The 14,913-nt window shown below is 42.5% G+C and overlaps 1 protein-coding gene across 1 annotated transcript; it reads left to right on the top strand.

The window, feature by feature from the left end:
- Window positions 1–11,333: 11,333 nt before the first annotated feature.
- Window positions 11,334–13,783, top strand: LOC147884323 (pentatricopeptide repeat-containing protein At4g18520, chloroplastic-like). Its single transcript, XM_087398096.1, has 4 exons — window positions 11,334–11,615; window positions 11,697–11,776; window positions 12,032–12,213; window positions 12,364–13,783. The coding sequence occupies exons 1-4, from the start codon at window positions 11,450–11,452 to the stop codon at window positions 13,652–13,654; spliced, it is 1,719 nt and encodes a 572-aa protein (XP_087254222.1). The 5' UTR covers window positions 11,334–11,449; the 3' UTR covers window positions 13,655–13,783.
- The last annotated feature ends 1,130 nt before the right edge of the window (window positions 13,784–14,913 follow it).

Raw genomic sequence — 14,913 nt, 5'->3', positions numbered from 1 at the left:
ATGGCGGTGGACAAATCATTTGCCGAGCGGTCAGGAGGAATTCTGTGGACGCCAATGTTCTCAAGGCAGTGCAAGAATGGAAACATCTGCAAAATGCTTGCAGGAGGAAACTTTGGCTGATCGAGAGGATTCCTCTTGTAGTAAACCAATGAAGCTTCTCAACACAGTGCAGGAGTCGAAGCACGAAAGTGGAAGCTCAATTGGAAGAAGAGCTCCAAAATTTTAGGAGATCCATAAGACACACCATCATTGCATGCAAAGATGGGGTTCAACACCAATCAAAATATTTTGATTGCATGCGCACAATAAGCTTGGGAAGGGATAAAAATCATGCACGTATGAAGCTTCCATCTTTGCATGCGGAGATTAAGGTGCAGCACCAATCAAAATTACCACTTGTAAAAGTTCACACCACAACCAATCAAAACTAATTAAAATCACACATTGAAAATAAAGCCAAATTTTAGCTTTCAAAATGGAGGACCAGTCACTATACCCTCCTATTGTTTCTACAGAATGCATCTCGGTGTATGTTAGAATCCCAAAAGATTGTAAGACCTTTAAACTCGAGTGTTAGTATTTTAATATTGCTGAAGTTGAAAAGCCTCCAAGAGCTTCACGTAGAAGTAATCAAAGAATCCTTATGATATATTGTGGACCCTTTTCTTATAATAAAGAGCCTCCACTAAGAAGTCTTATGGTATATTGTGGGCATGTTCTTATAATAACTAGGGTGGGTATGCAATGCAAGGATGTTTGTAGTTTCACCAATGTACTCAAGTGATGTAGTGTAAATTGAGGACAAAGTAAAATAGCATAGTCGATAAATACTGCATAAGAATTGTGATCAAGGGGGAATGGTTCATTCTTAAAACGAGTCAAAATAAGTCAAGGCCTAAAGTAAAATGGTGTAATTGGTAGATATTTCTTAAGAATCGTAATTCAAATGAAGGGTCCATTGTTCAAAAAACGTGACATTATTCTTATGAAGAAAGTGCAAGGGAAAATACCTAGCTATGAAGTGTCAGTCATTAACCAGTTGGAGAATGGAAGTCTTGGAGAATAGGGAAGCCCAGATTGAATTTGAGGCCCAATTAATTAATTTGTTCATATCGAGCGTGAGGGAGTACAAAATTAACATAAGACGCGATAGTGGGAATACATGGAAAATAATATTGTATGTGTGTTGGAAGCACCTCAAGACACAACAATAAATGTTGTAAGAAATTAGACATATCTTGGGAAGAAAAGTTCCTAAGAATAAGCAATTAAACATATATCTATGATAATATTTAATGTAATTACTATAGCCACACATAGTATGGGCGGGGAGATGGTGCGCTTCCCTCCCCAAATAATAATAATCCGAGGGAATGGGCCCTTCCCTGTGTGGCGTGTGTTGTGTATGTTATTGTCTTGAGTGAAAAATAGTGGATGCATGTTGTCACTTTTCCTCTCATTTCCAAGTCCTAGGGTTTTGGTCACTTACAGCTATGCCATTGCTCATTGAAAGGTACGTGTTCATAAATGTAGCATAGGCCCTCGGGTTGTATTCCAGCAAGGGGTGTAGGCTAAAGTAGGGCAAGCAGTTCTAATGCGCGCTTAGGTGAGAAAGAAGTGTTGATCACAAGGGTTGAAGGAGGTTCTCACCTCATTCAGAGTTCAAGAGTTTAGAAAAGGGTTGTAGGGTTTAGAAAGGGTATAGGTCAAGAAAGCTAATTAGGGGGTTCTAAGGCTTAGAAAGTGTTCAGGTTGAGAAGGAGGATCCAAGGTTTAGAGTGGAGTACATGGTGGAGAGCTCATCTCCTTCATAGACGTTGGAAGATAAAAGTTAGGGTTCAATGGAAGCATAGGAGTGGGAGGAATTGGGGGAGAGGAGAAGAAGAAGGGAGGAGGAGCTCGGGGATAGGACGAGTTTCACGGTTGGAGAAGGGGGGTTGGGAGACATGGGTAGGGCATGCTATCGGACGTTAATAGTGCAAGGAAGCATGGATGGCAAGAGCTCAAGCACTTAACAAAAAAGTGAAGTGAACACTAATCCCCAAAGAGTGCAATTCTTTGCATTGAGTAATATTTATACATGTCCCTAGAGTTTCCATCTTTACACAATGTGTAGGTACTCTCTCTCTCTCTCTCTCTCTCTCTCTTTGTAAGGATTTCTCACTCTTATAAGAACTTATCTCTCTTATAAGGACTTCTCTCTCTTACACAAAAGTATAAGGAGTTCTCTTACTTACACAAAAGTGTTGATTTTAGTATTTCTCTCTCTAGATTATGATTTTACAAATATGACTGGATCTTTTATAGATAGAATTTTGGCTATTGTTCCTCTAGTAGAGCCATGGGGGAAGGGGCCACATGATAGTCGAGTACTACACAGTACAAAGTCATGGGAAGAAGGGTAGTGAAAATGAGTTATGAGGGGGGGAAGAACAAATGAAGCATGATTAATGGACGAAGGGAAGGGTGTCGAAGATCGAATGGCGATGGTCGGAGGGAAGTGAGGTGGGTCTGGTAGGAGGGAGAATCAAGGCTTTAGGTCATCTTTTGATGGCTTTGCATAGCGTGATCAAGGGGAGGGGGAAGGTAATGAAGGTTAGATGATGAGGGTTATGGGGGCAGGACAAAGAGGTCTGTGATGTATTGGGGAATGAACATGTCGAGAAAGAAAATATCTCCTCCATTTGGAGAAGATAGAATGGCGAAAGAGAGTGTGCAACGAGTGGGAAAGTATGCTTTGAATGCAAGGCATGCAAGTTTGTTCAATGGATTGTTGGCCTGTGTTGTAGGTATAGGTGGCACGCATGCAAACTACATTGGTTGTTTACTGTGGTTAAGTTCTATCAAAATTTGCACTTTAGTGGTGCCACCTTGGTAGCTAGCCTAGGGCGGTGGAGCTATGAAGGGGTAGAAAATCTAGGTAGAGTCCTAATAGAATGCGAGGAGGGGATGTGATTAATGGAGGAGGAGGGTAGGTAGTTCGAGATGAAAGAGCCAGCCATGGGATGGTTCGTGGTAGCAAAAGAGACGAGGGTAGTAGGGATCTTTAAGAGGTGCACGTGGGTGGGTGTTTAGTGAAAACAATTGAGTAGAGGGCTTAGTTGGTTGAGGCCACAATGCCCCAAGGTGACAGGGTGGAGAGGCCTATGGTGAGGTGTGGCAATAGTTGAGGAGGGGGATTGCGGCTCATAGGGTAGAGGCATGGGTTAGGCATGGATGCCTAGGTGTGGGTTGCACGTGGTTTGGAGGCTTCGATGTGGTGAGCTAGGATGTAGGTCCCAAGGACACATGCTTGGGTGGGGTGGAGCAGTGCGAGAGTACTGCTTGGCACCCTAGGCATTGGTGGACTGGGATAAGGAGGCAGTGCGACTACTCTATGGGAGGCTTGGATGGACTTACGATGCTCGAGGTCGCAAGGAGCGAGAGTTGTCAGAGCAGTGCCTAATATGTCTTGATGGATGAGGAATGCACAATTATTGAGGCAATGAGGCAATTGGAGGCACTATGTAGTGGGTGCATGTCGATGGTGTGTAACACCCAAGGCGATGCCACATTGCATGAATCTGTAATAGTGGCGTACTACCCGAGACTTCGAGGGAGGGGCAAGGAGTGCTACGAGGGAGTGGTGTGAGTACATTACATAGAGAAAGTTAGTGAGAGGGGAAGAGGGGTAGAGATAGGAGAAATGGAATGGGGTGGAAAGAGTGGCCAAAAGGAGAGAATGTTAGGGGAAGGGGGTGGAAAAGAAAGAGAAGAGAGAGATGATGGAAGGGGATGAGATGAGAGGTGGTGAGAGAATAGATGTTGCAGAGAGAGAATGGAGAGGGAGAATGGAAGGGGGGTGAAAACGAATGGAAAGGGGGAAGGGAGTGTGGAAAGTGGGGGAGAGTATGATAAGGGTGTGAGAGAATGGAGGGGGAGATGGTGGGAATGATAAGGGATGGTTGTGAGAGAATGATAAGGTTGTGAGAGAATGGAAGGGGAGACAGTGAGAGTGTGGAAAGTGGAGGAGAGAATGATAAGGGTGTGAGAGAATGGAGGGGGGGTGTGGAAAGTGGGGGGGAGAATGATAAGCGTGAGAATGGAGGGGGTGTGGAAAGTGGAGGAGAGAATGATAAGGGTGTGAGAGAATGGAAGGGGATGAGATGAGAGGGAATGAGAAAATAGATGGTGAGAGAATTGAGGTTGGAGTAACAGTATGGAGAGGGGGAATGGAAGGGTGGTGAAAAGGGAATGGAAAGGGGGAAGGAGTGTGGAAAGTGGGGGAGAGATTTATAAGGGTGTGAGAGAATGGAGGGGGAGATGGTGGGAATGCATGGGAGTGAGAATGGAAGGGGTGGAGGTGGGGGGATGGATTAAAAAGGGAGTGGGATGGACAGAAAAGAATGGGGGATCGAGAGAGTGGTAGGCCTAAAACAATGGAAAGGGGGATGTGAGAGAATGGATGGGTGATGGAGAGATGAGGGAAGGGGACATAATAGGACAAGGGGTGAATGAGAGAGGAAAAGAAAAAGAGGGATGATGGAAAATAGAGAGCAAGGCAATACAAAATGGAGGAGGAAAGGAGTAAAGAGAGAAGAGGGTATACCTTGAGTGGTGGAGATGTTTAATGAAAAAGTGGGGGTGGTAGTGGTTGATATGGTAGAGAGAAGTTGAAAGGGATGGATGGAAAATGGAGGTTGAGGGGAGGAGTTCAATAGAAAAAATGATGGTGTAGAAGATCACGTCTCATTTCCAAGTCTGAGGGTTTTGGTCACCTACACTTATGTTGTTGCTTGTTGTAGCATGGGAGTTCGCAAATGAAGCATAGGACCTTAGGTCATACTCCAATGAGGTGTAGTCTAATGCAAGAAAAGAAATAATATTATAGGTGAGAAAGAATTGTTGATCATAGGTATTGAAGAAGGTTCTCACATCCATCAAAGTTCAAGGGTTTAGAAGAAGAACTTTAGGAGCTCCCCTCTAGCTGTTTCTCACCTTCAGACGAAGTTCTATTAGGCTACTACTCTAGACTAGTTTCTTTTTTCTCATATCACTTCCTTAGAAGATAAGCTTCTGGTTTAGTTTCATTTGCACGACATCAACATCGCAAAAAGGGGGTCCCGGTAGTCCATCATTTTTTCAATGAGTGAAAAAACCTAAAAGCATGCTACAATAGTAGCATCACCTCTGCCCAATACTAGGCAAAATCAAGTCATCCTCCTTCTCCAATAGCAGGTTCTCTTTCTCAATAAGGAGAATAGTGAGCTAAAAGACAAGTTTCAAAAGTTAGAAGAGAGAGTGAAAACTATTGAGCTTAAACTCAACAATCCAAACCCTGAATGAGGAGCTAGTCTCTACTCAAATGGAAGAGTTGCACAAGAAACTTAAGGGAGATATTTAGGCACATAGGTTTGGAAGGAAGTAAAGGAGCAAACTAAAAGGCAGCTCAACTCAAAGGATCAGAGGGCTACCAGACAATTGGAATGTATTAGAAGATAGTGGGAGTGGGACCTTTGAAAAACTCAGCAAAGCTCTACTAGGAATTGATTTGGGAGATGCAAATTTTGACATTGTATAGGTTGGAGCTCACGCAATTCTCACTTTCCAAACAAGAGAGGAAAGAAGATAGATTTTTAGTCAGTCTAACAAGTTGACAGGACTTCTAGTGTGGATTGTAGAGGAACTCACAAAAACTCAATTGAAGAGCGAAGCCTCAGAGCTTGCAAAGGGCAAGGTGACTAGAAAGGAAGGCAAATGGGCTGTCTATCGAGTTGGTAAGGCATTAATCAAAGAATCCAAAGAAAAATCAATAGACCCTCAATCTATAGCTAATGTATGATCTTCATTTGCTTTCCCTTTTCTATTTTGGTTTCTCAGATGTACTAGTGGAATCAGTTGTAATTGGAACTTTATGTGATTATCTGCCTCTTGAGACATAATATAAAAACATTCTTTTTTCCCCAAAAAAAATAGAAAAGGGTTGAAAGTTTTAAGAGGGTAGGGTTGAGAAAGCTAGGGAGATTCCAAGGTTTAGAAAGATTCTAGGGTTGAGATGGAGGATCCGGGTTTTAGAGTAGAGTACATGGTGGAGAACTTGTACACTCATAGATGTTGGAGGATAAGGGATGAGAAACTAATCTATGAGCGTAAGGGCTAAGTGGAAGCATAGGAGTGGGAGAGAAGGAATGTGGAAGAGCAAAGAGATTGGGGAAGAGACAAAAGGAGAAGGGAGGAGGAGTTACAAGGTTGTAGAAGAGGCAATGCGAGGTAAGGGTAGGGCAAACTACGAGTATAAGCACATGATAACAAAGTGAACTAAAGAGTGTGAGCTTCTTTGCATTGAGAGAAATCTATACATGTCCTAGAGTTTCCATCATTACACAAAGGGTAAGTAATCTCTCTCTCTCTCTCTCTCTCTCTCCCCCTTTGTGTGTGCATGTGTGTGTACATGGATTAAGGACTCCACTCTTTTATCATGGGGGATCAAGTGCTAGGCTCACCTTGTTCTCTCCCTTCCTAGATCTCCAATGTGTACCTAGGGTGGTTTGAGAGCTTTGATATCCCATATAAATTCAACAAGAGTTTGCTAGGTGAGAGCGGGCTTAGGGGAAGCTATATGCTCTCTATGGATGGAAAGAGTGAAGGAAATTTTGATCCTTACTATAGGTGGATGCTGCCATTCATGCAGTAATCCAAGTTTGTAAATGTTGGGAGAAACAAGTCCATGGTGAAAAATTGGCCCACAATCACCAGTTGACTGAGCGTAGGCTTCGTTTGTAGATGGCTATTGAGATTTCCCTATGGACTTGATGCTTTCAACCCTATTAATTGAGATTGAGGAAGCAATGCAGGCTGCGGAGTATGATAGCGCAAAGAAGGCTAGGCTTCAAATGCAAATCTTGTGGTTGTCTCTTGGAAATTGTCCCTCTAATTTTTCTTCCCAAGCTGTCAAAGGGAAGCATCGAATAGAGGTAGTGGATAAAGCAAGAAAAAAGAACAAAATTTTGGTCTATGAATTTTGGCAAATTGTAGATGTTTTTAGGTAGGAATTGTCTACAATTGTGGGCTTGGTGTGGTAGATCAAGAATGGAACAAATGGTTAGATGAGGTGTTAGTTAGGATTTCTCGGAGGTTCTCTCCAGACCAAAGGGTAGGTCTTGAAAGTGGGTTTATTGAGCATGAATTTTGGGATGCATTGGATATTCTTGAATACATTCTTGAATACAATAAGGCTCTTAGCCCTCATAACCTGACAGTAGAGTACTATGTGGTGTTCTAGCAGTTGATAAACCATGATTATGTCGAGATGGTTAATGTGGCAATGCAAAGGGGCTTCTTATCCCAAATGTTAATGTGGGCTTGGTCAAACTGTTCCCTAAGAGGTAGAACCAGATTTGAGTTTGAGACTGGTGGCCTATTTCAATGTTAAATACATCCTATAAGATAGTAGCCAAGGCAATTGCTATCGTATAAGGGATTGGTGTTGCAAGAAGTTGAGCAGGCTATGAGGGGCACAAATGCCATCGTAAAGCACATGATAGGCAAAAAACATACTTTCTCTCTTCTACTATCAAACGTGTTGGCCTTTTATATGTTGATAATCACCTTGTTGCTATTGGGCGTGTTATTGATTAGTGTACTACACAAGATGTTGATGATCATCTTGTTGCTATTAGGCTCATGCATTATTGACTCATGTATTACACGATATTGCACTAAATCATGTATCACACAAGATTTTGAATCAATGGACCAACTTGTGGGTTCATTATCTTATCCTCTTCCATATTACATATTTGCTACTAGTGATGTTTTACCCTTTTGTGTCTAATTAGAACTCATGATAAGAATCACTACTTGCGATCATAGTTCATATGCTACCTATGAGGGGCAAGCAGGATTTACATAACAATCATGTGTGCATGTAGCCTATTTTATTGTGTACATGCTAGCTGGAGCAAAGACAATATCTATTTGAGTGTACATATAGCCTAGAAGAAGCATGATGTATGTTGTTATATGTCGCTTGGAGGAAGCTACTTATAGGTAAGTCAGCATATCTATCCATGCCATTGCATACAGATGGTGATTTTGATAATTCTAATCTCTACTTTTTGATAATTCTAATCTCTACTACTACTTTTTCCCACTAATGCCCTCCTATGCCTTGTCTCAACCATGTTGATGTCCCACCTTCAATTGCCTCTAGCCATATCTCAAGAACATACAATGTTTGATTCTACTTAGCTCACCATGCACGGTCTTGCTAGCATGATGTATCCCCATATTTTGCCTTGTTTATGAGGCTCATGCATGGGACCTATTCTTTATATCCTTGATAGGCATGGTGCTCTTGTATATGAATATGCCTTAAACTAGGCTTAGACTATATGGGCCAATCCAAAGTCATTAAAGCTTATTATTGACACTTTATTGATTATGGATGACTCTCAATGACTAAAATTGACTGTAGTAGCCTATTAGGGTGACTAACACATGCCCCTGAGGTTTGGTAGAGCACGTGTATTTGAACCTGTCAGAGAACAGTGCTTCCAATAATATTATATCCGAACTAGTATGCACCTTAGTGTCAATCCCCTCTAAAATCTCAACCTTAAGCTCACATTTAGTGCACAGTCTTGCTCACACTAACACCTTGGGCTTGAAGAACTCAATGATATTTGATGGAGACCAAAAACCTGAATCCTAGAGCCTCTATGTCTCTTCTAACTCTAGTTCGGTTAGACCTTGTTCCCCCGCACCTTCAACCATTGTCTCATGGCTTAGGGAATCGATCTCCAACGTTATGGAGAGGTTTGGTCTATCTGACCCGACATGGTAAACCCATTTGCTGACCACATGTGCATTTCTATGAGGGAGAGCCATCCTTTAGTAGAACCTTTGCACCAATGATTCCTAGCTATCAATCCTTGAATGTTGCGGTGCAAAGAAATGAACAAATGGACTTTGGGGGTGACAAACTTCCATAAACAATGGCTCCTAGCCCCCCTCTATACCCAACTTCGATGAGTGGCCCAAAAGGCACTCCATACCTCTCAACTACACCCTATAGACCAATACCCAACGTACGTGTGCCTATGCCTAGGCCATCACGATGCAGCCAGTAAGGCCAAGTCCACCATGAGTGCCAATTTCAGGGCCTAGTGAGCTAGGACCCACCACTGCCATGTTTGCACGACTAAGGACTTTTTATAATCCACCTCTAGTGCCTCCAAACTATGGGATCATCGTGCCTCCCTCACCAGAAAATCCTCTTGACCTACAAATGGTTCTCATTGAGAAGAGGCTATGAGAATCCTAGTGCAAGCACTAGGAAGGGGGGACTGTGCCACTGACCTTTGGTGGAAGGGATATAGACTCTTTAAAGAGTAAACCATTCACCATATCCAAACTTATCACTAATTTCCTAGGAGAAGGAGATCCATTGTCCCATGTGGAGAGGTTTGAAAAAAGACCTTTTGGGACATAGGTGACCCAAATAAGGTCAATGCATTTGGACTAATGATGAGCCTCAATGGCAAGGTAGGTCAGTGGTATAGGGCACTGAATCTTGAAGAGAAAATTAACTGGGATACACTCAAAACGTCATTCATAGTGGGGTTTGCACCCAATGGTCCCAAATGTAGTCCTATCAACCAACTATATGAGGTCAAGCAGGACATCAAGTCTCTTTGGGATTATATTGCAAGAATCAAACACTCGAACTTTCACTACGAGCCTCACGAGAGGATGAGTGATGCATAGTCACTACCAAGCTTCCTCATTGGACAATGAAATTCAAAGCTTCATGACCATCTTTTTGCCATGAATCCCACGCCATTTGAGTTGTGTAGCAAGACTATTGCACCCTTAAATGAAAACATGAAAGAGAAGGCCCAAGTAGAGAAGACATAGGTGGCTTCATCCAATGTGTCCCACACTAGTAAAACCTTTAGTGCGGGTGAATCCAAGGAGGTAGCTCATCCCATTGAGGGCGGAATATAGATGTTGTGGCCTCCAACCTTATTGAATCAGTTGAGCCAACAAATGAATGGGGTATTGATGAGGGAAGGCCCTAGGAATCCTCAACCGATTTTCTAGATGAGACAACCCATGGTGTGGTATCTACAAATGCAACCATCCGACTGATGTGTTGCCCCACCTTAGAGCTAGGCCGGTGCTCTATTGTGCCTATTACACTCCATGGGGAAACCATGAGACATTCGAGTGTCACTACCCTAAGGTTATCTACCTGCCAATGTACCAACCACCCCTAACATTGCCTGCACCACCAAATCTACTCGGTTTCCATAGGACAAGGCCCTTAACAAAGATAGGGCCCAGCAACTTATCAAGGATGCATCACATTATCAATTAATAGCCGGCCAACTATACCAAATGGGCAAGAATGGCATAATGCTACATCTGTGAGGATGAATTTGTTGAGGTATTGGAGGAAGCCGACTTGGGCATTGAAGCCTAATAGTCCATAGAAAATCAACTCCCTACTACCCCATAGCGAACAGCCAAGCCAAGAGCTCTAAAAAACCTTTATACTTCATAATGACATGCACAGTAGTAAGGAACACTAAGTAGAAACTTAAATATCATCGAATGGGTCCATACCATGTTGTGGAACTCACAACACAAGGGTCATGCCACATTGTGACCCATGATGGAGTCAAAATTCATGAATGGAAGAGGCTATTATGGCCCCTTGACCGTCCAAACATTACAAGCCATCCATCAAGAAAAAGAACTCAAAAAGAAGTTGCCTGCATGAAGAGTCAGGGAATAAAAGAGACCCAAGGCTGCCAAGCCAAAATGAATTAACTAGGGCTAATAACAATTTGTACACACTGCTAATTATGACGATGAGTTATGTGCTAATGTAAAGTTTGAACAATTGCTAGGACAAGTAAGGTCTAGAGGCACTGCTCACAGAAAACCTACAAACTATATACAATGAACTTGTAACACTTTCATTTTCACTTGTAAAGAATAATTTGTAAACTTGTACAATGTTAGACAATTTAGCTATATTTAAGCTAGAAAATGTGCAAATTCTCAAGAAAAACCTTCAAAATTTTGAAACCCCAAGTTTTGTGATTTGTTGAGAAAATTGTTTTTCGTGAACTCTCCATTATATAGGCGCTCAGGTAGCCTGGAAGGTCCTGGACCGGCGGTTCTGGAACCCGCCTGTGCCATCGCCCTTAATCAAGCATTACACGCTCAATTGAATCGCCACTCAAACTTAATCAAGCATTGCGCTTACAACAAATACCCATTCTACAAAAGTCGTGGTGCTCGTTAAGCTTACTCACTAGCCATAGTATGATTTAGTTTAGTGACTATCCAAAGTGGCTTTTAAACCATTGTGTATTTGGAGAAAGATAAACCCTAAACCCTCCAACGTGTTCTAAAGCTCGGCAGGAGTGACGATCTGCCTGAGAATTTGTGGGTGGCAATGGGCAAAATCTCCGCAACAATCAGGAGAGCTGCTTCACCGCAACCATGCTTTGATCTTGCAACAGCAAAATGCCACACGCAACACCGTTTATTTACCTTATATAGCGGGCAAATCGCAGTCCAGAGACGCCAGCTCGGCAGCACCAGCTCTTCTAGAGACGAAGGTGCATGCTCGCGTTTGATCAGTTGTTTCAAGCCCCGTAATCTGGAACGTTTTCTGAGTGTTTAACTCTCCTGGTCTGCAGAGAGAGAATTGGCAGTGGAAGATTCATGGCGAACGCTGTTCAAAAATCCTTTGAAATGGTGGGACGACCTTTTTTCTGAGGTAATCCTCATTTGCTTACTAGACATTGGCTGCATTTACATTTTCTCGTTGATACTTTGAGGGGGGCGTTGCAGTCGAGCGGCATTCGTTGTTTGGTACAGCTGACTTGGGCTTCCACCTCGAAGTCTTTCACTTGCTTAAATTAGTATAAACTGCCATTTACTGCCATGTGAGCTCTCTAATCAATGTTCTGGCCCTTTTATTTACCGGTCTTTGCACTCAGCTCAACATTGGTGGTGGTTGCCCAAACTTCAGGGGAATTCTCACGGAAAGGGAAGGGACTTTTGGTGCACTGATGGGGTGTTTAACCCCCATTGGATAGAAGAACAGCTTGTCGTTTTGAAACAAAGTGAAGGAAGCTCTTATCAGACACAACCAGCTCCATACCTGCAAGATAGTATTGCAAAATGTGTAGGTACAAGGAGATACCGTGCCAGGTGTGTACCTATTTTTTGAAAAGCTTATTTGTGAATAAGTAGTACTACCTTGATAGTCAATCGCATAGTAATAATTTAGTCTACCTACATTGGGCTATGTATGCTACTTTTAGTAAAACGCTTTGGTATCCTGCTTGTGACACTCTGCAGGGCAGAAAATACGGGATCCTCTGGAAATTTGGGAGTTCTAAGAAAACTACGTGAGGAGGGATGGGTTGAGGAGGCAGTTGAGGTAATCATCAAAATGGATCAGCAAGGGATGGAGATCTCAAGCAATGTTATCCTGTGTCTTCTGCAGGAAGCCATTAATAAAAAAGACTTGTCGATTGGAAGGGAACTCCATCGCCTTACTATAAAAAACAAACTGGAGTCAGACACCTTTTTGGGAACCTTCTTCATCCGATTGTTTTCATTGTGCGGCCTTCTAGGGGATGCAGTTGAAGCGTTTAACAAGGTGACTAACCCGAGTGTCTTTACATGGAGTGCAATGATATCAGCGCATGCCAAGCTTGGAAAAGGTGAGGATGGTGTGAAACTGTATCATCAAATGCTAAAGGAATCCCCTTTGAAACCAGAAGAGAATGTTCTCGTTGCAGTCCTTCAAGCTTGTGCTAGCATCCCTTCACTTGATGAAGGGAAGGGGGTTCATAAATTTGTCATGGACAATGGGCTTGGATCCAATATAAATATCGGGTGTTCTCTAATTGACATGTATACCAAATGTGGAAGCCTTGAGGATGCACGCATGGTGTTTGAGAAGTTGCCAAAGCGAGATTTAGCGGCATGGAATGTGATGATAGAGTCGTATGCTCATTTTAAGCGCTTCCAAGAGGCTCTGCGGCTTTTCCAGCTACTCCAGCATGAGAGGTTGAGACCAAATGATGTTACTTTTGTGAACATTTTGAAAGCATGCTCTAACGTAGGAGCCCTGGATCAGGGCGAGCTAATCCATGCTCAGATTTCAAAAAGTAACTATGAATCCAATGTATTTGTTGCTAATGCACTCATTAACATGTATATAACGTTGGGGAGCCTTGAGAAGGCATGCGATGTGTTTGTCAAGCTGCGCAATCGAGATGCAGTGACCTGGACTTCAATGATTACAGGATATATACAGCATGGGCATGGTCGAAAGTCTCTTGAACTTATTCCACAGATGCAACAGGAGGCCAGGGACCTCAGTGAAGCATTTGTGCTGCTTTTGAAAGCTTGTTCTACTGTTTCAGCTGTAGATGAGGGCAGGCTTTTACATGCCCGCTTGATGGGAAGTGGGGAGTTGGATGTTAATATTGGAAGTGCCCTCATTGATATGTATTGCAAGTTTGGTAATCTTGAGGATGCACGCAGAGTGTTTGACAAATGTAAGCAGAGCTTTTCTGAAAAGGGCATTGATCCTCCAGAAGCATTTGTGCGCCTTTCCGATGGCATAAGCAATACATAGACTTTCATATAGACTTGATAGCATTGGAAACTTGTTCTGATGGTGAACTTTGTTGTGATCTGGTAATATTTCTTTATCACCTAGAGATCTGCAGTAAAATGTAACTACCCTGCTTAATTTATTTATGTATAATCACCGTAAAGAGAATTGAGTAGTTAAAATCATGTTCCTTCCAACCCTGTCGTCAATGGGCAATAATCTTGCAACTACTACTGCTGATCTACTAACCTTCATGAAGACTAATTCAGTGGCTTAGTGACAATTGCTGCTTATTGCTGTGCACCAATTGAATGGTCAGTTTCAAAAAGGTTTTCCCGGTGCATTTGTACACTCTGGGCAAAAAATCCCTCCTTGTTTAATGGCTGAGAAAAGCAGAAAAAAGGTGAACCTCTCTTGGATACACTGGCATGAGCAGCCTAAGGAAAGCCATATGCACGAGTCCATAGTTGCGGCCTCATGGGTCCAAGCAACATTTTACTTAGAAGACCAAATATAAAGTAAGCTGAAGCAGCTCTTAATTAGACAACAACAATTTAAAGAATATGTGAGCATTAGAAACACACATGAGAAGGTGATCCTGAAGAGAGCACTGACATTCATTGATGAACAGAGCATCAGTCTCAAGGAGCCATTTCAGACAAAAGACTAAGAATGATGAAAAGAGTTGAGTAGGGCGTTAATTGATGGTCCCTGGAGCTGCATTGAGGGCTCTTATTTATTACAATGTGGTTCCCAACAGAGGCATCCAGCAAGTCATGCAAGTATATGAGAGTTGAGCTTGGTTCCTCCTTGGAACAAGATGCACAATAGACCATGTTGGAGAGCCCCCTGCCACTACAAAGACAACAGAGGAGAGTGGCTAGCAAAAGGGGGAGTTGAGTCCATTTTTTGTGAGCTCAAATGCTATGGCCGTTGTTCTGAGTGCCCACACACACCTATTGCCTTGTCTTAGTTTGATATTCGCTTTGCCATCTACTTGTTCAAACCTTGGCCATTGTTCAGAGTGCCCACACATGCCTATTGCCTTGTCTTAGTTTGATATTCGCTTTGCCATCTACTTGTTCAAACCTTCGTATTTCATGTTTTCCTACTATTATATAGTGGCGTTGCCACCAATTGAAACTATAGTATTTGATACTTTACAATGAAGAAAACAGCATCTCTATCAATTTCAACATACAAGATCATTAGCTTTTTCCATGCATGTGCACTTTTCTAAGCTCTCGTATCTTAGGATGATCATAAGTATGCATTAAATT

Source organism: Dipteris shenzhenensis, chromosome 27 (genome assembly GCF_047967505.1).
Source record: "Dipteris shenzhenensis isolate YYH24624 ecotype China chromosome 27, Dip_SZ_1.0, whole genome shotgun sequence".
Classification (NCBI taxonomy): domain Eukaryota; kingdom Viridiplantae; phylum Streptophyta; class Polypodiopsida; order Gleicheniales; family Dipteridaceae; genus Dipteris; species Dipteris shenzhenensis.
This window is presented reverse-complemented; position numbering and strand designations above follow the sequence as displayed.

What these genes read in the sequence shown, in the direction of transcription:
- LOC147884323 (XM_087398096.1), top strand. Translation starts at nt 11,450, where the DNA reads ATGGGCAAAATCTCCGCAACAATCAGGAGAGCTGCTTCACCGCAACCA. An exon ending in GGGACGACCTTTTTTCTGAG is followed by an intron (nt 11,777 to 12,031) that starts GTAATCCTCATT and finishes CCCAAACTTCAG; the next exon opens with GGGAATTCTCACGGAAAGGG. An exon ending in ACAAGGAGATACCGTGCCAG is followed by an intron (nt 12,214 to 12,363) that starts GTGTGTACCTAT and finishes GACACTCTGCAG; the next exon opens with GGCAGAAAATACGGGATCCT.